At 41.3% G+C, this 24,146-nt stretch overlaps 1 protein-coding gene across 4 annotated transcripts in view; it reads right to left on the bottom strand.

Annotated features, from left to right (window-relative positions):
- Positions 1-24,146, bottom strand: part of CTTNBP2 (cortactin binding protein 2) — a 155,424-nt gene that overhangs the window by 45,022 nt on the left and 86,256 nt on the right. For all 4 annotated transcript variants that reach the window (XM_046021022.1, XM_046021025.1, XM_046021026.1 and 1 more), the window contains 5 exons: positions 23,378-23,477; positions 20,370-20,520; positions 15,714-15,968; positions 4,499-4,616; positions 1,246-1,521 (listed from right to left, as the gene is read on the bottom strand). In XM_046021022.1, coding sequence (XP_045876978.1) covers positions 1,246-1,521; positions 4,499-4,616; positions 15,714-15,968; positions 20,370-20,520; positions 23,378-23,477 — 900 coding nt within the window. The remainder of the gene's footprint in view (positions 1-1,245; positions 1,522-4,498; positions 4,617-15,713; positions 15,969-20,369; positions 20,521-23,377; positions 23,478-24,146) is intronic.

The following is a 24,146-nucleotide window of genomic DNA, read 5'->3' as shown; positions in this document are numbered from 1 at the left end:
AAGACAGAGGCTTAACCCACTGAGCCACCCAGGTGCCCCTGAAATATATGTATTTTTAAAGTGACTTAGCATATATAAGTTAACAGAATAAAACGCTTTCTGATCTAATAAGCGAATATATTAAAAGCATGGTGAAACTCACACTTTTCCTCAACCTTGACTATTCTTTTGCAACATACTGCTGCTGAAAATATGCAGGCCTTCCTACCAGACAGACAGAGATTTGAATCCTGCCTGTTTTACTTCTTTGTTCTGTGATCTCAGGTGAGTCATCTCGTAACTAGTTTACTTATTTGTAAAATGAGCCTGTTTTAAGGACTTGTTGAGGCACTGTGTATACAGCTCCCAACACAGTTCTGAAATAATAGCAGGTTCCCCAAAGATGCTAGTTCTGCTGGCTCAAGAGGAAACACACTAACCAGGGACTTTTAGAGAGTACTTACTATGCTTACCAGAAAGCAAATCTTACCCCCTTTTTATTTTTCTAAAGGCTTTATTTATTTTAGAGAGAGGGAGAGAGCGAGCAAGGGAGCAGGGGGATGGGCAGAGGGAAGGCACAGGGAGTGGGAAAGAATCCCAAACAGACTCCATGCTGAGCGCAGAGCCCAATGTGGGGCTTGATCTCACAACCCTGAGATCATGACCTGAGCTGAAACCAAGAGTCAGTCGCTTAAGCGACTGAGCCACCCAGAAGCCCCAACAAATCTTATCTTTTTAAGTTCTTTGGAGTCTGCTTCATAGCGCCTATCAAACAGAAATAACCAGTTATCACCATGACTCATCCCATGTGGGAGCTCTGTATCTTCAAATGAAGAGTGCTTCTTCTAACTCTAGATGTCATAGGGCTCCTGTCCCAGAGGTGAGCTGTTAACTACACTACGAGCATCCCCAGCACAGCCCAAGTACAAATCTGGAGCTGCATTCAGAGCTTGTCCATCAGTAAGCAGCTGCAATGTGGTTAGCTTCTTGCATTTATCAGCCTAGCAAGTGCAATCACAAAGCCTCATCAAGGCCTTTCTTGTTCTTTACTCTAAGTATTATCGAAGGCATAAAAGCATTTTTTATACTCACAAGGCAACGTTATATAATGGCTGCATTGTGAATACCCAAGTTTCTTGGCACCAGCAGCTGTCACAAGTGAGCTTTGAATGTATTTAATCAATGAACTAAGTTCAGGTTATGGAGCCCATAAACATACATAAGCCCAGAAATTTAACTTTCTCTTCATCACAGGATGGCTGGTACCTAGCATGACGGATCGCACACTGCTCGAACTGAGGCCAATGCAGGAGTCGGTGGTGTTATTAAATGTCCCGTCTTCCAGACTCCGCCATCCATCAGATGAGATTGCTTGGAAATGATTTGTCAGAGCTTGACTCACTGCCTTTGAAAAATCTTCCCATGATGTCTGTTTGCGGATATTTAAAGCACATATTGTGTTTTCGCATTCAAAGTCATCTGAACCATAGTTGCCTGGTGGAATCTCACCCCCTGAAATCCTTACAGGTATTTTAAGAGCGTCTGTTGGAAGAATAGAAGAATTAGGGGGGAAAGCCTTGATAGGAAAACGCAGCAAAACTCTTATATAAAGAGGCAGATACAAACATTTCAAAAACAAAGCAAAGGTTAACTATAATATTTCTTGAGATACAATTAACTGAGTGTTCTTCTACTGCAGTAAACTGTGGTCTCCCAAACTTCACAGTTTCTTTGTTTATGTTTATGTTATTTGTTTATTGTTCCTTGTATCTTTGGCCTTTTGTAGTTCATTGACAAGACTCTAAAGAAAAAAAAAAAGAAGTTCTCTTGACCCTGAATTCCCTACATTGCCCTTTCTCCCCGCCTTCATCAATATCATCATGAATTAGGCAGGTCCCTGTTGCAGAGGTCACTGACAGCGGCTTCACACTCCTGCAGACCTCAGTCTGAGCCTCAGGACCAGCCTCCTACCAGCCACGTGTACTTGGTAAATTACCTTCATCTCTCTACATCCCAATTCCTTCTACAAAATGTTAGGACTGTGCTGTTAGAGAAAAGGAACTCATGTTTGAAATGAATTTGACACACTGTCAGTGACATGGTAAATGCTAGTGAGTATTTAATAAATAGTAAACAGTGCAGTAGAAGCTTAAGTGATCTTTCCAATCTCTCTGTGACACCAGCTGACTGAGGCCCCACCGAGGTGGGCAGTCTCCAATGCACTTCCGTTCTCATGAACTGAACTATGCGCTCACCAGGAGTCACTTGTGTTTATTCTCTAATCTTTTAGGTCTATTGAACTCATTACTATAATTGGTAAATTAAATATTCCATAAACTGATGAAATGACTTCTTAGTCCTATAAAAATGAAGTTGGACATTTTAGAGATCATGGAACAGAGGAGGGATTTTAAAAAGTCATTTAATGGGGTATAGAGGAGACAACTACATAAAATTAGAAAAAAAATATCTTTAGACAGATACTGCTTTTAGTTTGTAAGTATGTTTAAGTTCTCAAACACTAGAGATCATAGATGAGACATGAGAGAGGTGGTTTTCCAATAAGAATATGTGGAACTTCAGTCAGAAAAACCATACTAAAGACCTTCACCTGAAAATTAATGAAAGAAGTATCTGCAGGATTAAAATGAAAATATAATGTTAAAAAGTCTATTTTTATGATTCCATTCTTAAATTGTTTTTTTCTCTTAACAAACTACTAGATTATTTTTCCAACTATCACCAATTCTCAGTTCTCACCTTGTCAATAGCTTCTGACACAACTGACCCCTCTCTGTTCTCTGATCCACTCCCACAGGATTCTCTCATGCCTCAACGGTCACTCTGTAATGAGTCTCTGCTGGTCCCTCCACATTTTCCAGATTTCTTAACCATAGAGTGTTGCAAGGCTCCTTTCTCGTACTTTTTCTGTGTGTGTTCACTTCCTTAGTGATCTCATCCAGTCCCATGACTTTAAATACCATCTATAAACTGCAGATTCTCAGATTTACGTATCCAACTCATACTCATCTCCAGAATCCCTGCTGACTTGGCATCTCCACACAGATCCCCGAACAGACATCTCAGATTCATATTACTAAACCGGAACTCCTGATCTTCGTTAGCAAAATCTGCTCTAGCCACGGCCCTCCCGTGAGGGGTGTTGGTCACTCCACCCTGCCAGTCGCTGAGGCTGAATCGCTGGGGTGATACATGAAGCCCCCCACCCCTCCGTCATGCTTCGGCTTCAGTCCATCGGGAAGTTCTGCTGGCTCTACCTTCAGCTGCATCCAGAACCTAACCACTTCTCACCACCACATCCGTGACAATCCTAGACTGAGCTGTCACTACGGTCTCTCGCTGGAACACAACAAGGGCCCAACAAGTCTCCCTGACTTCAGTCCTGGGACTTCCTACAATTATTCTCAACAAAGCAGCCACAGAAACCGTGAAAATGTACAGCGGATCTTGTCACTCCGAAGCTCAGACATTGAAAGGGTTATCTTACAATGGCCTACAGATTCCAACCACATCAGGCCACCCCCTCATCCCATCTTATAACTTCTCTGCCCTCGCTCATTCCAACTCTGCCTTCTTTACAGCTCCTCAGACACAACAGGTCTACTCCTGCTTGAGCGCTTCTGTCCACTTGATGATGTTCTGCCCGGAAAGCTCTTACCTGAGAGGTCTACATAGCTGCTCTGCTCACCTCCTTCAATGCTTGCTTCAATGTCTTACCAGTGAGGTGACTCTGACCATCACTTTAAAAAACTGAAACCCATCCTCACACTCCCAATCCTCCTGAGTCTTTTCCATAGCACAAGTTACCGTCTCAGATACCATGCAATAAATTATGTTTATTGTTCATTTTCTGTCTCAGTGTTAGAATGTAAGTTGAAATATTGATACAGCTGACTGATTGGGTAGATTGAAAGATGATCTTGATATGAGAAGTTGTAATATTTTTTATGATCTGAAACTCCATATTCCATAAACCCACAAGTGAACCTTTTAGAACATGGGCTGAGGAACACATATTCTTAGAGCTGGAAGAGGCCCCAAAGTGTATCAGTTATCCTCACAGGCAGGTCAGCAAGCAGGCATTGAGAGGTAACTCTCCTACATTTATATGATCAGCTAATGGCAAAGTACCCAGCCATGATTGTTCATACCCTATTCATCTCATGTCTTAGAGAGACAAAATCTAAGTCCAGAAGGAAAGAGCAGTAATTATTCCAATACTATCCGAAGTCATTAAAATACAAAGAAGATCTAGCATTAGTTGAATAGCAACTAATTCTCTAAAAAGCCGTTCTGCATGGAAAATATAATTACCACATTGATAATCAATAAAATATAATTACCACATTGATATTCCATAAAATGTTTTTGTAGTTGTTAGGGCTCAAAGAAAGCTAAGAAGCGAATGAGCAAACCGTAGCTGCATGAGTATCCTCCCATGGTGCCAGCAGCCCCAGCAGGGGGAGGAGGGGTGAACAAAGCTGCGAATGGCACTCACTCAGATTCTCCAGCAGGTGCTTGCAGTCATCAGTGGCGACATCGTGCGCGGTCCGATTGCATTTATCTCTCCTTTCTGGCTCAAGCCCTCCATGCTTACACAAGATTTCCAGGCAGTCCTGTAAAGGCAAAAGCTCTATTAACTCATGTCCAAATGAATAAACTCAAATGAAAAATTCAAGGGAAAAGTCATTCGCCTGGAACGAGCAAATCAGAAATTCTCAGCTAGAAATTGTATTTCAATTCCAGCAACCCAAATACATTCATCTAAACACCGGCTCAAAATGGAAAGCAAGGAGGGCTTCATTCAAATGTGATCACAGGACCACAACATCGCTCCACAGAACAGCCTTTCTCAAGAGAAAAAAAGCTTACTAATCACTCGTGTTGTGGAGTGAAATTAAGAAGGAAATTGACTTCAGCAGGCAGTATCCTTTTATGGTAATTTGACAATATAAAGCAAACAGACTTTTGCTACAACTGGTGCTCTGGGCTATTTTCTAGATGATGAACTGTTTTCCTGGTCACATAAGTGCAGGGTTCCAATTTTAACAATTCTGAGTGCCCGCCACAAGCACATTCATATTTGTAATCTTACGCTGTCCTATTTTTATTTGAAAAATATGAACACCATGCTGAGTTTTTAGAAAAATTTTCCCAACAGATACTGAAGATATGTGTCCTCTCTTTCACAGCTCTACCTTCTTCTATGTTGCTTCAGGAAATCCCCACCCAAAAAAGTGTCAGGAACCTATGAAATGGAACCTCTAAATTCTCCAAAATTTTTCATAACAAAGTCAAAATAAGACAATATATGTGCAAACGTTTTCAAGTAAGTAACTGCATGATAGGATAGAGCATCAGGATATTGGCCAAGGACCTCTGCTATACTAACCTTTAATACTTGATGACTTGTTTACTGATTTCCCACCAGAATAAGCACAGAACCGAATAGACCAGAAACCATAAAAAGGAACTAACAAACAAGCAACATCCTTTCCATCTCTCCCTTAAACACACACACACACACACACACACACACAGGGCTTTGGACAGATTTCATCTTTTCACTTCTAACAACACTAAACCTGGTAGTCTGAAAATCTTGGGGTAAAACATCTTTTTCTGTTTTGTAAAATACAGAAATACCATTTTTTGTGTTTTTTATTTATATATTTTTTTATTGACATATACTATCCTCTAGAAAAGTCGACAAATAAGTGAGCATAACTACGTAAGGTGTACTCTGGAAGCCTCCTCTATGTTCCATCTCAATCACCCAGTTCCTCCTCTTTCCCCCACAGGTAACTACTGTGATGATTTCTAGTAACAGTTGTTGGTTTACCCATTTATCAACTTACTATAAGTGGAATCATACTGCAATTTCACTTTCATATTTGGCCTCTTTTCATTCAACATAATGTCCATAAAATTCATCCACATGTTGAAACTAATCATAATTTCTTTTTTTTTTTAAGTACTGTGTGGTCTTCCATGTATGGTTTTGTGAATACATCATAACTTACTTATCTATTCTCTTGTTAATGGACATTGGGATCTACTATGAAAGTTCCAGTACACGTCCTTTGATGGACACATGTACACATTTCTGTTGGATGTTATGTTCAGAGCTGACCTGCTGGGTCACAGGCTAAGCATATGTTGTTCTAGGTCAGTAATACTACAAAGAGCTTACTAGAAGTGGCTATACCAATTTCCACTCCCACCAGGAGTACATGAGTTCCAGTTGCTTCAAACTTCCCTCCAAAACAGACTTTAATATGTGAGTTCATAAGGAAGTACAGGAAATCCCCAAGGGTCAAAAAGAAAGTAAGTAAGCAAAAACCACCAGTGAAATGAAATCTGAACAGGAAGCCAGTGCTGCTGTGAGGGCCAAGCGGATGTAGGGAATCTTTTCAGATGCTGGGGGGATGAGAGACTAGGTCTTTGGAGCCCCGAAATGGAGGAGCTGAACCAGAGGTTTGCCTGAAAAGGAAACTGACTGGAACACTGGTTTCTCACTGCCCCTGCTCAGATTGGAGGGATCTCCTCTAACAGCTATAATCAAAGTCTGGTTTTGTTTTTTTTTTTTTGTAGATAGGTCTGGGGTTCAAATTCAGAAATTCTCTAAGCCAAGAAATAAACTGAAAACAAAGTCAAATATATAAATAACAGTTCTTACCCAACAGTTTTGACTAATTGGTGTAATACCAATAAATGCATTAGATAGTAGACGAGAACTTCAGAAACACTGATTTAGAAATGAACTCTAATGGGGAATTATCCAGAATGCAATCGAACACTAAACTCAGTGAATTCCCAAGGAAGAGATAAAAATAATACCTTTATTATGCAAGTTAATACTTGCAACAAAAGCAGAAAAGCCAAAACAGACCTGGATCTTAATTCTGCCAATGTAAATGATTTTACTTATGACATTAGGTAAATCACTTAACATTTTTGTTTCAGTTTCCTTATCTTTGTTTAAATGTCTGTACTTTCAGGGTTGTTATGTGACTTAAAAGATGCATTAAAAGGGGTGCCTGGGTGGCTCAGTGGGTTAAAGCCTCTGCCTTCAGCTCAGGTCATGATCTTGGGGTCCTGGGATCAGCCCTGCATCAGGCTCTCTGCTCTGCGGGGAGCCTGCTTCCCTGCCTACTTGTGATCTCTCTCTTTCTGTCAAATAAATAAATAAAATCTTGAAGAAAAAAAAAAAAGATGCATTAAAAGTGCATTCTCGGCATGTACTAAGCTCTCAATATTTATTAGCTGTTATTATCATAATCAACATAATCACCAATTAGAAAATAGCCCAAATATTCAATTAGTTGGTGAGGAGTTATAGCACATCGACCAATGTCAATGATCTCAATATAATTCTAGGTGATGTTACTTCAAATTAGCAACAGAAATGATAAAAGATCCAACCTAAATCTGCAAGATTCTTTTACCTCTGACCTTCAAAGTATACAATTTTTATTATTCTCAAGTAGGTCAGTGGGCAATAATATAAGCAAAGACTTTCTCTATAAGGAAGCAAGCAATGTCGGTCCCCAGGAGGCTACCACGGTGATGTGTATTCATGCTACAAGTGTGAATTCCACACCATGCCGGGCTCCACGGGGAAGAGGAAGAAGGTGAAAACCTCCACCCAAATGACACTTAACAAGCGCGGCTACCGCTATCTGAGTGCCCACTAAGTGCCAGGCACAGTTCTAACATTTTCTAAGTATTCAGTGTTCATTAACCCCCACAACTTTAAGAGACACTAAGCACTCTGCCAGGTCCTGCTAGAACTGAGGGTTGTGATGATGAGCAAGACCACAGTCCTGCATCTCAGGGAGGAATGTGAAGTGTAGTAGAGACGCGGGCAAAATGCATTCAAGTGATAGCCAAAGTTGCACTAGGTGGAAGAGGAAGGAAAGGTGGAGAGAGGAATCTAAGCTCTCTCCTTGATAGGTGGAATATATGAAGAGGGTAAATGCCATGATGCCAGTCACTGCTTCTGGAAATGAATGTCCAACATGGGTGTCCAGCCAGGGTGTTCTACCCAAGTGACACAAAGCAAGAGATCTGGACGAGTGGGTTTAAACCAAAGTCCTATTCACCGTGCTAGAAATACATTTGCTCCAACAGAGACTTGAAAAGCAGAGGTTTTAAGCTTAAGCTTTCATTTCCACTCACATCCCACTCACCAGAACTTAGGTAGGTGACTTTATGACCTGCCAAGGAGTCTAGAGAATGTGATCTTTATATTGGGTGGTCATGGGCCCAGAACTCTGCAGAATCCATTACTACAGAAGAAGGGGGGAAGAGATGTTGAAAGTCAGAGAGACACCTCTGCCATGGTCCTTTGAGAGCTGAGAAGCAAGGTAGAAGGGCCAGGGAGACTAAGTAGAAACCCCAAGTCCAAGGAGTTAGATACAAGATCAAGATCAGGTCAGGGAGCCGAGAGTCTGACACGGGGCAGAGGGAGGGAGAATGAAAGCAGTCCGCAAATGCACAGGGTGAACACCCCTGGGGTGTGGGTGTGCCCGTGGACTTGCAACACAGGGAGATGAAGGCTGTTAAGATGAGAAATAATGGCATAAACAACAGGGTAGATTTAGCGGGGAATGGCCAAAGACAAAGACAGCTGGAGTTAGCTGTGAAGGGCTGAATTCTAAGGTTGGCATGGAGATAGGTCTTCTGCAGGCATGAGGATATATTCAGGTAGCAAAGTGCCATGATAAGTTTGATTCTGAAAAGCAACTGGTACGTTTGGAAGGTGTCCTGAAGGAAGGTGAAACGGAGGAGCTCAGTTAGGAAGAAGAGCAGTAACAGTCCACTCGCTCATCAGTTCATCAAACAGCACTCGCAGGCCAGAGACTCTGCTGGACACGGCACATAGAAAAATGGAAAAGTGATCTTTTTTGGAGGAGATGGAGAGAGAGACCAGCATGCAAACAATTAAAGTAGAAGCACTCAAGTGAAGTGTGGAGAGGTGCCCTGGGAACACCTCGCTTCTGGAAGCCAAGACTTAAGCTGAGATGTTTTCCAGGCAAGGAAGGGTCAGGAGAGGAGAAGAGGCCATTTGAGGTAATGGGAACAACAGACACAAAGACAGGGAGGGGAGAGCGAGCACAGGGTGTTGGCGCAGCAGCCAGCAGTGCCTGCTTAGAGCACAGAAGGCATTAGGGGAGGAGACAGGAAGTGGGCCTATGGAGGTAAACGGAGTCCAGATCAGGAAGGGACTTGTCTGTCACCATATAGGCCTGGCACTTATCCTAGACGTGACAGACCCCTGGAAAGATGCTAAGCAGGGAAATTACATGACCAAGTTTCCCGGTCTGAAAGGCCCCTCTCATGGCGGGCTGAGGGGGCAGAGAGACACGGATGAAGAGCTAGCAGAACCTGCAGGAATCCAGACAGCAGACGAGGAGGGCTCCCCAGGGGCAGTGCCCACGGGATATGGAGGACGCAACATAGTCAAACTCCATATGCGAAGGAATAAAATCTAGAGTTATACCAATCATTTGAACTCGTTAAGTCAGGAAGAGGAGCAAGTAAACACAAATGCCCGGTGATGGTACTGGATTCAAAAGGACCAAGAGATGCGGCAGACCGGCTAAGGGGCACAAACACGGGGCCCGAGGACGCAGCCAGGTGGAGCCCTCTGACGGAAGCCAAAGTGAATATGATCGTCAATGGGGTTTCCATGCAATTCCCCAACTGGTCCACTTTTAAGAGTAAAAAGGGGGGTACTGTTAATAATTACACTGGGGTGACAGGCATAAAGAATGGCTCTACTGGGCAAAGGAATTTTGCTGCTCTAGTTTTCAAGGAGATGCCCTATAAACTGTGGCCTACTGAATAGCACGTTCTTGGGTAGAGTCAGGAAATGGCTAAGTAAAGCTACAGATAACATTTTGGGAATCTCTATAGGTTGTAAACTGGGGATCAGTAAAATCAGGCAAGGGAAAAAGTACAGAGGGCAAGGAGGAAAAAGATCAAACCCAGATCCATAAAAGGTATTAGCGGAAAACAAGGAGAGTCCATATCTTGGGTGAGGAGTGCAACAGGACTCTGGTTGGCTAAGATTAGATCAGAATCCTTTAGGATTCTGTCCGTTAATCACTGCTGCTCAAATTAAGCAAGGATGCAATGCTCTGCATTGAATATTCTGGAATAATAGCCTTCCCTTTGTTTACTAACAGCTGAGTCAGTCTGGCCTTTTCAAAAACAATTTCATAAAAGTTAAAGGGAAAAAAACAAACCATAAATGACTCTTAATCTCACAAAACAAACTGGGGGTTGCTGGGGGGAGGTGGGGTTGGGAGAGGGGGAGGGGGCTATGGACATTGGGGAAGGTAAGTGCTATCGTGAGTGCTGTGAAGTGTGTAAACCTGGCGATTCACAGACCTGTACCCCTGGGGATAAAAATACATTATATGTTTATTAAAAAAAAAAAAATTTGGAAGGGGAGGCGAACCATAAGAGACTATGGACTCCGCAAAACAACCTGAGGGTTTTGAAGGGTCAGGGGTGGGAGGTTGGGGGAACAGGTGGTGGATAATGGGGAGGGCACGTTTTGCATGGAGCACTGGGTGTTGTGCAAAAAGAATGAATACTGTTACGCTGAAAAAATAAATAAAATGGAAAAAAAAAAAGAGACTCTTAATCTCAGGAAAGAAGCTGAGGATTTCTGGAGGGGAGGGGGATGGAAGGGATGGGATGGCTGGGTAATGGACGTTGGTGGTGAGTGCTGTGAATTGTGTAAGACCGATGAATCACAGAACTGTATCCCTGAAACAAATAATACATTATATGTTAATAATAAAAAAAAAAAGTTAAAGGGAAAAAAAAGAAATAATGATGGAGAATCTAAAACACAAAACAGATTCCCAAGAACAGATTTCTATTTATCATGATCAATCTCTTTGCAAAGAGTTGGTCCAACCTCACAGGTATCTTATCCTTCTCCTCTTCCAGCCAGTTACCCAATTCCACGTAACAAGAAGCTGAGCGACTCCCATCATCTTATTCTCTGCAGTCATGACCCAGGGAGAGGAAATCTAAATCTTGGGTCCCCCTGTGGGCCTTACTGAGACACACACCCTCATCAGATCACCCAGTTGGGGTGGAGGCCACTGTGCCAGAGGACGAGCCTGCCACGCCCTGGCTATAAGATAATTATGTACCAGGCAGACCACAGTCCTAACACAATGCAAGAATGGCCTAAAGATGGTCACAAGAGGGCCACCGCCTGATCAGGGGGCAGTAAGCCTGCCCAGAGATGACCACCAGGATGCTGGAAAGAAACGTCTGTAAGACAGGTAAAAAAGCCAGGTGTGGAGATTGAAGTTTGAGATGCATTACTGTAGAAGCCACAGTTCAAGCCGAAAGACTGGATAAACTCTTAAAAAACAGGACAGCCAATTGCAAATGGGGCGTGGGAGCTGCTATGACTAAACAAAAGAGAAAAACCAGAAGAACAAAGAGAAAGCCTGGCCCTTGAAATAGGAGGCGAAGTGAGGATAAGGCAGGGTCTGAAAGCAGAGGAGGGAGTCTGCATGAAATAATCAACACGTTAACCCAGAGAGACTGCGTAAGAGCCTGAGTGAGAGAAAGCCACCAGCTTTGGTCATAGCACATAAACTAGAATTATAGTCTAGTCCTGCAGCCAGAAACACACACAGCCCTCCAAAATAAAGAATCTCTTTGTACGAGAGCTTTAACAACAGAGATATCAAATTCAGAAAATCTCCCTAATGTTTCTGCTGCACAAACCTGGCATGTCAGAGGTCTCACGACACAACACAGTTTCACTAAGAAGCTCTTCTTTCTATTCACAGTATGATGAAAACAAAGGTTCACACTCGATGATAAGTCACAGGCCGGCTTTAGAGAGAGACACTCCTTTTCCCAAACACTAAATGGTGACTTGCATACTGGGAGAAAGACCAAGATGGAAGTGGGAGAAGCAGCACTGATTTGGGAATCTGATCTTCCATGAACTGACCTTGCGGAATTCGTTACACTATTCTCGAGACTTGATTTTTTCATCTACAAAATGAGGAGGTTGGTCTCAATAAGCTATATACCTTCGAGCTCTGAGATCACAATTTTTTATTGAAAACCACATGGAAACAGGTAATGATGTACCGCAGTCTTATGTAGGTCGGACACATAGATGCTGCTGGGCAGAGAAGAAACACTCATTTTTCTTTAAGCTCGGCTTGTGGTCAGGGTAGAATTTTTCACCCACAAAACAATTAACTCAGAATTATAAACTTTTTTTTTTTTCCCCAGAAAATTAGTCTTAGGAATTTAGTTGTAAATGGATTAGCTCTCTGGAGAACTATCTCAGCCAGGATATGAACTCTGTATTAGGCAAATGACGCAGAAGAACTTTCCAATACCCTTGACTAGGAAGGCAGGCAGCATGGTACAGGGTGAAGATAATGAAATCAGGCAATCTGGGCTTCATTCCCAACTTCTCTCTATTACTCCCTCCAGGGTTTAAATGTCCTAATCATAAAATGAAGAGGCTAGCTGGAAGATAAAGTATTCATTCTGGGGCTTAAAAAAAAAAAAATCTATTATTTTAATCTATGATTTTACTCAGCAGTGTGCCAAAGTTGTCAGTCACGATCACTTTTAAAAATCTCTCTTTTCTTGTTCAAAATTTATCTTATGCCTCTTAAAGAAGATACAGGGAGAGGCATTTTCTATGAGAGAAAGTGGTCGTATTTCCCTTTACTCAACAATGACCGAGCATCTATGTGGGCCCAGGGCCTGAGGATCCATGAAGATATCATCCTTGATTACAAAAAGGCACCAGGGGGGCACCTGGGTGGCTCAGTGGGTTAAGCCTTTGCCCTCGGCTCAGGTCATGATCCCAGGGTCCTGGAATCGAGTCCCACATCAGGCTCCCTGCTGAGCAGGACGCCTGCTTCCTCCTCTCTCTCTGCCTGCCTCTCTGCCTACTTGTGATCTCTATCTGTCAAATAAATAAATAAAATCTTTAAGAAAGGGACGCCTGGGTGGCTCAGTTGGTTAAGCAGCTGCCTTTGGCTCAGGTCATGATCCCAGCATCCTGAGATCGAGTCCTGCCATCAGGCTCCTTGCTCAGCAGGAAGCCTGCTTCTCCCACTGCCTCTGCCTGCCATTCTGTTTGCCTGTGCTCTCTCTCTCTCTCTGACAAATAAATAAATTAAAAAAAAAATCTTCAAGAAAAAAAAAGGCACCCGACCTTGGTCCTTCCCGACCAAGAAGGAGTTCATAATAAGGAGCTGAGCAGCAACACAAGTGCCCTACACTGCAGGGTAACCCACGTTGGCAGCGCTTTCTCTTCTGCATAGCATGAGACGCTCAGCAGCTGAACAGTCTAGATCAATGATGCTTCTTTTGTTTTTTTTTAATTTTTTAATTTTTTTTTTTAATTTTTTGGCCTTCGGGTTGAGTGTACACAACCCACTCCTATCAGTAACATCTTGCCTTATACTCAGAGATTTTCTTGAGAGGTAAAACAGGTTGAAAAGAACCCCTTCAATGTACCCTTCTACCACCAAATGAGATTCACAGTCTTAGATTAACTGTGCGTTTTCCAATGTAAACTTTTCATAGCGCTTATCTCTGTCTCCTAAAAACTTTTACTTCATACATATTGCATCCCATTCAAAGCAAGACATGTATATCTAGCTCACAAAATTTTTGTACTTTTTTGTTAAAGGACAAAATGGGAGCAAACTACTAAAAAGCAAAACCTCCACATTTAACTAAATCATGCCTTTTGCTCATTAAAAAAAAAAAAGTCCAAAATGAACAGCTTCTGTTCTAGGTCATAATAATAGGAAGTTACCGAACCAAGAGCTCCAAATGCAATTTCTAGCTATTCCCAGATATCTCCATCTGGATGAACACCTCAGCACTTAAATCCAGCATGTCTAAACCCACGTTCCGTCTTCTTGATCACAATGACGCCTCTTCTCTTTCTGGGAACGTCACGGCACCCCTTCTTGTCTCCCTCTTCTGCATCTAATCTGTCTGCAACCCGAGGACACTTCTGGTCTATAATGTCTCTCATTATTTCTGCCATTCTCTTCATCTTTCACCTACTCTATCTTCCTGCCACCCATTTTTTCATAACTCTCAATCTTCTATATGTTATTGCTAAATTAATCATTCAACCTATAGAACTGATTGTTTTGCTCCTTCGTACAAAACATTTCGTACAAAACATCTGGCTTTACTCTGACCAGTAAATCAAGTCCCAACTCCTTAAAACGTCACTGAAGCCCATGCAGTACTATGAAACCCCTAGTTCCAGCTTATTTCTCACCACCTCTCATCAGCTTAGCCGATGCTGTTGCCCACCTCCCTCCTTCCAGTCTCTGTTCCTCCCGGGGCCCAATCTCACCTACTTGCCAATCCCAATGAGAAGTGGTGAATGTAACCTACTCTGCAAGGCCAGAATCACTTCCATTGCCTCCTGAAAGGGCCATTTCTGAGCCTAAGATCCCTGTGACTCTGCTCTCTGAAACAGGTATGTTCTCTTTTTTCAAAAAATAAAATAAAATTTGCATTTTCATACTGTTCCAACCACATGACCATTACCCTTATTTTAATTGTTGTGTTCTCTTGTCTACACTTGTCTTGTACACTGTTCTCTTGCCACTGAACTAGGAGTTAGTTGCTGGTGTAAATAATCCGGGCAGATGTCAGCTTACACAGTGTCTTGCACTCAGGAGCTCCCTAAAAGTTTTTTATTGCTGAATTAATTATTGCTAAACTGATCAAAACAGAAAAAAGCATGAGGGAATGGCCTACTATTTCCTTAATAATCAGAATCATTTTCTACTCTAACTGATGAGTGAAATCTTGAGCCCTCTTATCTACCAGTAAAACAGCCCAGCAAGAGTGTAAGTGAGGTAGTTCAGAGTTGAGAGCAAGCATTTCCATCCTGGCCCTCCCTCTTACCAGTAGCATGGCCTTGGTCCATGAATCAAACATTCCAGTTGACTAAATCAACACCAAACTCCTTCTCCTAATTTTACATTAAGATTTAAAAATATATATATATATATCTGAAATTACTCCCACATTTGCTAACAAACTCCAGTATGATTTTTTTTTTTTTAAGATTTTATTTATTTGAGAGAGAGACAGTGAGAGAGAGCATGAGAGGGGAGAAAGTCAGAGGGAGAAGCAGACTCTCCAAGGAGCAGGGAGCCCGATGTGGGACTCGATCCCATGACTCTGGGATCATGACCTGAGCTGAAGGCAGTCGCTTAACCAACTGAGCCACCCAGGCGCCCTCCAGTATGATTTTTATAGAAGTCTCAGGGTGACTGGGTGGCTCAATCAGTTAAGCATAGGACGTCAGCTGGGGTCATGATCTCAGGGGCCTGGGATTAAGCCCCACAGGACAGGCGGGAAGTTTGCTTCTCCCTCTCCTTTTGCCCCTTTCCCTGCTTGTACACGTTCTCTTACTCTCTTTCCTCACAAATAAATAAAATCTTATTAAAAAAAAAAAAAAAGAAGTCTCTTGTACAGTTGACTATAAGTACTACTGGTCTGGAAAAAGGTCAGTTCATATGGGTAGTTGACTGTCTCCTGCAATGGTATCACTCAATCTCCAATCATTCCGTTGAAATACACTCAGTCAATAGCAGACAACTGTGTCACTCATCAAATTACAACCGGGTAATGACGCCAGCTGCTACCAGACACACCTTAAAACCTTTTGAAGCAGCAATATGGGCAGCTGTCCAGCCTTCTCTGTCAGCGTGGTTAATGAGGTCTGCAGGAACGACAGGCTTGGATGTGCCTTCAGGACTCTCTTCTCCTTGATCCAAATCAAAGACACCTGACTCGGGTTCCTCTTCATGCAAAGAGTTTCTCCGAGCTGGTGCTCTATGATACATAAGAAGCTTGAGGCTGTCCACATTACCAGCATCCACAGCTGCGTGAACTGGTGTACAGCCATCCTAAAGATAAAATGACCAGGAAGAAAAGGGTTGATTACAACATTAATGTTGAGAACAGTCTTATTTAAAGTTCACCTCTAAATGTTCTTGGGCATGAACCAGTGAGCTGGGAAAAGCAGGCATTCCAATCCTGAATATCATTGATGAGCTAAGTCAAGTTCTCAGACCTCTGTCAATTACCGTAATTCCCATTGCTATGACTCCTGTTCGCTCTTCTGTAAGAATTTCCACTTAACAGCCATTTGGAGTTTAATAGTACAAAAAAGAATGAATTTTAGCATAAAGATTTTTCAGTATTTATATCCAAGTATAGTATTATTAGTAATGTACTAAATGAATGCGGCTATAAGCCAGTTTTACATACAAGGCAAAGTCCTAACTGGTGATCTTAAAATTTTATGCTAGTGATTCTTGAAGGAAAAAATCTAGGTAATATGGAAAAGGTGGACATAAAGGAAAAGCAAGGCCAATTTCACTTTGTGAAATGTCTATGGACCTCTGTTGAGAGCTCTCTGATTGTAGTTGGAAACATAAATGCAAGCTTAGAAAACGTTCCAACTAAAATTATTGGGCCCATTCTCTAGAATGTTACTGTGAGGTCTTCATTATCCACTTAGCTTGTTGACAGAGTAAATTCAGACCTCTTTTCTAGGGCAGTGGTTCTTAAGGGTGGTCACCAGACCAGCAGCAGCATCACCTGGGAACTTGCTAGAAATGAGAGTTGTTCAGCCTCCACCCAGACCAACGAAATGAAAAACTATGGAGGGGAGGCCCAGCAATGTGTCCTCCCCAGCCATCCGGGGGATTCAGATGTTCAGAAGTCTGACAAGCACCTTTCCAGGGCAAACCTTTCTATCTCTCAAGGGTCTTCCCTCCACTCTGGAACCAGTCTTCATTACAGTTTTAAGACTTTCATAAAAGAACAGAATTATTTTGTTGATTTGTATTTTTTACTTTATTTTCCTTTTTGGCCAATTTTTTTTCACAGGGTAGTTCGTATTGCTATATTAAGTATCTTTAAGTGAACTAAAAGCACACTTAAAAAAAAAAATAACAGGGTAGAAGACAAGGAAAGACAGTAAGTGGTAACAGTGTACATTTAGAGGAGGTCTCTGATCATTTGCTAAAGCCGTCTCTTGATGAAGTGGGTTTTTTTGGTCTGGTTCTGTACTTCACACTAGTGAAGTCGACTCGGCTAAGACAAGACCATGGCTAGGTAGTAAATGGAATACCTTAGAGTTCTCAGGCATACACTCCCGCTAGGCAAAGCATTTCATGGCTTAGACTTTGTTGAGCTTAGACTTCACTTGGGTAAGCCTTAATCAGGCACCAGAGTGAGTGTAAGTGCTCCTGACCTTTCCTAGTCAAACCTCCTGACTTTTTCCTAATTTTTACATTACAAAGGCTGTGTCATCATTTCTGAAAAACTTTCAATTTTCCATTCCCCCTTTGATTTCTTATTAAAAATCATAATAAATAATTATTCCCTTAAGTTCTTCTATCAAATATACCGTTTTCCTCTGTACTTTGGAGACTCTATTGTTGCAATTATTTTGTTCAGTTCATCAACAAGTAGCTTCAGAGCACGGACTTCTGTGTTCTCTTACAGGACGTGACTTACATTTTTATTTTTATGCTGCACTACTTACTTTTCATTCAGTTTGGTAATGTGAAATTCATTCACTTTTTATATACAAGGTAGAATTTTATATTAAATATGTGTAATACCACAGATTTCTTAAACTGTATAAACTAAATGAGTTAAGTATAACATTGGACTATTTTCTCAGATTCTCAAAAAATAAGTAAAAAGGATTTTTTTTTTTAAAAGCTCTAGCAATAGGACTCAATGGAAAATGTTTATACTTGGCTTTTATCCCTGGTTATAACATTAATTGTTGGTTCTCTTTTAGTAAATTATTTATGAAAATCCACGATCTGATGTAGGTGCTATGGAAAACAGCATGGAAGTTCCTCAAAAAGTTAAAAATAGAACTAACCTATGACCCAGCAATCACACTACTGGATATTTTCCCAAAGAATACAAGAACACTAATTCACAGTGATGCATGCACCCCTATGTTTATAATTATCAAGATATGAAGCAGCCCAAGCATCCACCGATTGATGAATAAAGATGTGAGATATATAATCTATTATATAATGAAATATTATTCAGCCATAAAAAGAATGAAATGTTGCCATTTGCAACAACATGGATGGAGCTTGAGAATATAATGCTTAGTGAAGTCAGTCAGAGAAAGACAAGAACCTTATGATGTCACTCATAGGTGGAATTTTTGGAAAAAAAAAAAAAAAACAAGCAGAGGGAAAAAATTAAAGAGACAGAAATCAAGAAACAGAGCCCCAATTAACAAATTGATGATTACCAGAGGTGGGGGGCGGGGGGAAGATGGGTTAAATAGTCAATGGGGATTAAGGAGTACACTTGTCATTAAAACAACAACAACGACGAAAACAGAAAAGAAAACATAAATACAACAACAATCCAGTATCTAAGGGTGACCTATAAAATAGAAAATGTGCCTTTTTATCCTGGGGAATGTTAAGGACGTTTCCTATGATGGAAGCATGAGCTTCCACACCTCACTGAGCTCAGGAATTACCTTATTTTTTGGTTTTGCAGCTTCCCAGAATAATAAAGGTGATGGAAGCTCCTTAACTCCTCCAGCCCAGAGAGGGAACCCTCTGAGAAATGCATGTCAGTGTGCACAGGGTTGATTCCCTGGTCTTCAAATGTTTCACAACAGGTTGATGAAGACAAATTTGAGAGGGCTAATTGAGAAGTTTTAATTCAAATGCATTTGTGCATGGCTGAGCCAGAAGTGTTATCCAAGGACTCCTCCATGCATCAGACTCTTCTAATTATCTTCACTTTCAAAATCACTGACTTTATCTGTGCACCTTGTACAGGAGACATCAGAGCTGTGTGGGATGCAGTCAACAGCAAATTGGCGTCCACAGTGGATTTCTGCATATAGTGCTTCCAGTTCTGGGGCAAATTAGACAATGACCCTGAACTCTATGAGGTACTACACAATCTTACAACAACAAACATCAGTCATAGGGGGGAGAGTGAGCACAGATAACTCTCCTCTGGCAATGGGCACTACCTTGTCACAAACATCTGAACATCTGTTCACTGCTTACAATTCCCAGGCACCATACCAACCATGTTATACGGATTACCTCATTTCACTTTAATACCCCTAACCATGGCTACTATCATTAGACTCATTTTGTAGAGGGGTCAACCAAGGCACAGAAAAGTAACATAATTTGCCTAAGCTCACAAAGCTTTGTGAAGGGATGGTTTGAGCCTCAAAGGTTTGATTTCAGAGCCTGATCTCTCAGCCATTATGCAGTAATTTTAGATCACTGTTACTGCCACTACCACAACAGGGGATCCTCCTGCAGCTCTTCTATAAAATAGACATTTTGAAAATATATCCAGAATCAGCCAATTTACCACCATTTCTACCCCTCAACCTTGATCCAAACCACAATTACTTCTTCCCTGGATTGAAACAACGGATTCCTCTGGGTCTCCCTTGCAGTTGCTCTGCCCCACCTACATTTTATTCTCAAGCCTGCAGCCAAAGTGGCTCTTATAATTATGAGTTGGTTCATGTCCTTGCTCTCTTCAAAACCATCCATCCAAAGGCCTTATTCCAAGTCCTCGCCATGGCCCACGAGCCCTTCTGTGGCTGGCCTCTGGCCACAATGGCCTGCCTGAGGTGACCTGAGGGTACCAGAGCTCTCCCACCTCCGACCTGGCACACTGCTCCCCACATCTCTTCATGGCCCACACCCTGGCTTCTTTCAGGTCTTGGCCCAAATGTCACATTTTCAATGAAGACTTTCCCCACCAACTGAAGGAACTCCCCCAGCCCAGGCACTCCGATCTTTAAAACATCCAGTCACTATCTGGTTACTTACTTGCCTATGGTCACCCCTCCCGTCCCATCAGGATGTAAGATCCATGAGGATGTAAACTGCTTCATTTGCTGCTGTCTCTCCCATCCTGAGGACAGCTGGTGCTCAGGTAATACTTGTCGAATGATTAAAAACTTACACTTCTATTATCTCCCCTGATTCGGAAAATAGCCAGGCTGCAGGTACTCATTTTTCTCTTTTACAGATGAGTAATTTGAGATTCAGAGGATAAAGGACTGGTTAGGCTAACAGACAAGGCTTTTCATAGCAGACACTCCAACAGAAGTCAGAGGTCAGACACTGTCCGTATTCGACAGCCTAAAAGCAAAGAAAAACAAAGCAACCTCTATTTTAATATATTTTGTTCTTCTAGCTACAGAGTTGGCAGACAGGGTAAATTATAGGACAACCCCCCCACCCCCTCCAAAAAAAACTGGTACTTACTCTGGTTTTTACATTGCGGTCTGTTCCAGCTTCTAATAAGTGTTTGATACACTCTTTATTTCCATTTTTACAGGCCAGGTATAGAGGTGTCTGTCCTTCATCAGCAGCATGATTAATGTTGGCATCGTATGCAATTAATAATTCTACACACCTAAACACAGGGATTACAATTAATCAGACTAAAACCAGTTTGATTTCGGAAGGACCTGACCCAGATATTAAATAAAGGAAATAATGCTAAAGCAATTCTGTATCTTTCTACATCAACTGTTTTTACTTATATACGTATCAACTACTGTGGGTCTTATTATATGGATACAGTTTTGTAGCAAGGCTAGAAGATATATTTTTATCATAAATTTAATTACGTCTATGAAAATTTAAGACAGCAGCATTGATCAAGTGCTAAAACTTGGTTTTGACACTTTTCTGTAACCAACTTGTAAACGTGGAGTCCTTGCAATGTATTTAACTAATTGGGATGAATGGCTGAACAGTGAACTTATATATATGTGACATACATATTATTTGTGGTTCAAAATAGCTTAAACCTTGAAAAAAGTCAGACTGCTGAGTCATTTTGAGATTTTTCACTTGAGAAAATAATTATAAATAGCTCAGACAGCAGGGCACCATGTGCCTCCACTATAAAAGGCAGCAGGGAGGCTGAGCAAAGGGCTGCCTTGGGGAGAACAGACAGCAGAGGCTATCCTGCCTCCTGAAGGGGGGCTATTTATAAAGAAAAAGATGGCTAAGCAGAAACTCATTACTCTGAGAATCAAGGAGGAAAGAAACAGGTGAATTCAAGATTCTGTGGCATTTGTGCAAAGTGTTTGTACAATGAGATGCAAATAAGTGGAGAAAAGTAGGTTAAATCATAATCAAATTAAGAAGCAATTTACAGGGGCGCCTGGGTGGCTCAGTGGGTTAAGCCGCTGCCTTCGGCTCAGGTCATGATCCCGGGGTCCTGGGATCGAGTCCCGCATCCGGCTCTCTGCTCAGCAGGGAGCCTGCTTCCCTCTCTCTCTCTCTGCCTGCCTCTCTACTTGTGATCTCTCTCTCTGTCAAATAAATAAATAAAAAATTAAAAAAAAAAAAAAAGAAGCAATTTACAACATCTTCATTTTCTCACTTCAGGTATATGCTTTTTTTCCCCTGACTTTTCTTGAAAACTTTTAGTTTATATATATTTAAAAATAAGTTACATATTGATATGTGTTTGTATCTCCTATACATTTAAACTAATCAACGCCCATGGTTCTTCCTTTTGGCAAAGCAACCCATGCCTGCATTCCTGGTACTCTTAAGACTTTCCAAGTAAGTGGCACTACTCATTGCTGGGTGACAATAAATGTAAAAGCCTAGGCCTGATGAAGAAATCCGTTCTGGAGGATTCAGGACATAGGTACAATATCTATGGTCCTCAACAATACACTCATGAGGTCTGCAACAGACACACAGAAAAAAAATAAGTACGCTTTAAAGATGCATTTTGAATATTTAAAACTTGACAATTAGAATCAATAACATTGGTGTGAACCTTAAAACCCGTATTATAGGAATTATGAAATATGTTAAGAATATTTCTATCAGATAGCTAATATTAACAAGTCAGGAAACGACAGATGTTGGCAACGATGCAGAGAAAGGGGAACCCTCTTACACCACTGATGGGAATGCAAGCTGGTGCAGCCACTCTGGGAAAAGTATGGAGGTTCCTCAAAAAGCTTAAAATAGAGCGACCCTACAACCCAGCAGTCGCACAGGGATGTACCCCAAAGATACAAATGTGATCTGAAGGGGCAGCTGTTCCCCAATGTTTACAGCAGCAATGTCCACAACAGCCACATTGCCACTTGCAATGACGAGGATGGAACAAGAGCATATTATGCTGAATGAAATAAGTCAACCAGAGAAAGACAATTATCATATGATCTCACTCATACGTGATTTTTTTTTTCATACGTGAAATGTAAGAAAACAGAGGATCGTAGGGGAAGGAAGGGAAAAAAATAAAACATGACAAAATCAGAGAGGGAGACAAACTATAAGAGATGGTTAATCATAGGAAACAAACTGAGGGTTGCTGGAAGGGACGTGGGGGGATGGGATAACGGGGTGATGGGTATTAAGGAGGGCATGTGATGTAATGAGCACTGGGTGTTACTTAAGACTGATTAATCACTGAACTCTACATCTGAAACTTTTACTACATCATATGTTAATTAATTAATTTAAAATTTAAAAACCTTAAAAAAAAAAAGAACGTTTCTATCAGGATAGTTAGATAAACAGCTTGCATTCCCTACAGGACATTTCAGCACAGGAAGCGAAAGCAGCTTAGTGGCATTCTATTTTATTAAACCATGACTCTTAATTTTAAAAAGCCATGTCTGTGTTCAACAGACTTGGTGGCCTCCTGAAGAAATCACTGTTAAACATACACATATTTCAGTTGGTAGGTTCTTTTGGGTTTGTGCTCTAATTACTTCTAGTATGAAAAGTTTCTGCTTCAATTTTTAAAATGATAAAACAAGGTGAATACACCGGGATTTAATACTGAATGAAGTGCCACTCGGAAGTTAAGATTCTCGTAATTGATCTAACTCTAGAATTTATTTTTAATGCCATCACAAGTGAAAAAGCTTTCTTCTGTTGGGGGGGGGGTGGTTAACAGTGAATTACAGTCTTTAATAGTGTATGTATCACTGCATATATGCTGATAGACAATAAATCGATTTTCTTCAGAAGCAAGTTCATTCATGTGAGGTCGACACACAACCCATTTCTCTTCTTCACGTTCCTCATACACAACTATTCCCCTTTAAAGAAGAAAAGCAAATTCAGGATCCTACTTCTCATTTAAATCTTCAGATATATTTAGCGAATTTATTTGCCAGTGGATTTTAAGCACTAGCTTACACATTCAGCCAGAACTGAAATATGTGTGCAGATTATGGAGACTCTTTTCACTGGGGGGGAAAGGAAGAATTCAGAGCACCACTTACTTGAAATGTCCCTGAGCAGCTGCAGCACACAAGGGTGTGAAGCCATTTTTATCAGCAGCATTGACTTGGGCTTCTGCATTCAGCAGCAATCTCACACAGTCTGTGGATTTTAATAGAAAGCCATTTGAATTCCCCATTTAGAGTTATGGTGAGCCAAATTCTAAACAAGCTCTACATGATGCTAAACCCAAAGGACCTCTCCCGTGCACAGTCCACCTGACAATTCTAGCATGGTGGAGATGAGACCCCGCTAACGCCCCAGACTCACCAACTAGGTAAGACGTTGGTGTGTGTGTATGTGTGTGTGTGTGTGTTGCTTTGGGAAGAGTTGCTGATGAGAGAAAAGACTGTTATATATCAGAAAATGTTTTACCAGATTTTTCCACCAGGCTATACCAGGAGATAATGTTATTGGGTAGAGAACAAAATCTACTTGCCAAACTGAAATACCATTCCTTGTATTTCAAGAGTTAAATTCTTACTTTGTGAGAATTAACCTTTGAAACACTTCCATGTGATGGTCATCCTACACGTAATTCCATGGCTAAGGTAAATCCACATAAAGTCACCTGACTCTGGCATAATTATCATCTAGGACTCGGGTTCCTCATGCTAGATTTAATTTCCCGACATTAAAGAAAATTCCCACAGGGCTTTTGAAGTAAAGAAGAATCCAAAAGTACTTTTAAAATCATGAGCTATCTTCTTAGCTCACTGGATTCTTCCAATTAGTCCACTTAACACAGTGAAGCTCTGAAAACTTCTCCAA

Source organism: Meles meles, chromosome 10 (assembly GCF_922984935.1).
Source record: "Meles meles chromosome 10, mMelMel3.1 paternal haplotype, whole genome shotgun sequence".
NCBI classification, from domain to species: Eukaryota; Metazoa; Chordata; class Mammalia; order Carnivora; family Mustelidae; genus Meles; species Meles meles.
Note: the sequence above shows the minus strand (reverse complement) of the source record. Positions and strands in the feature narration are given on the sequence as shown.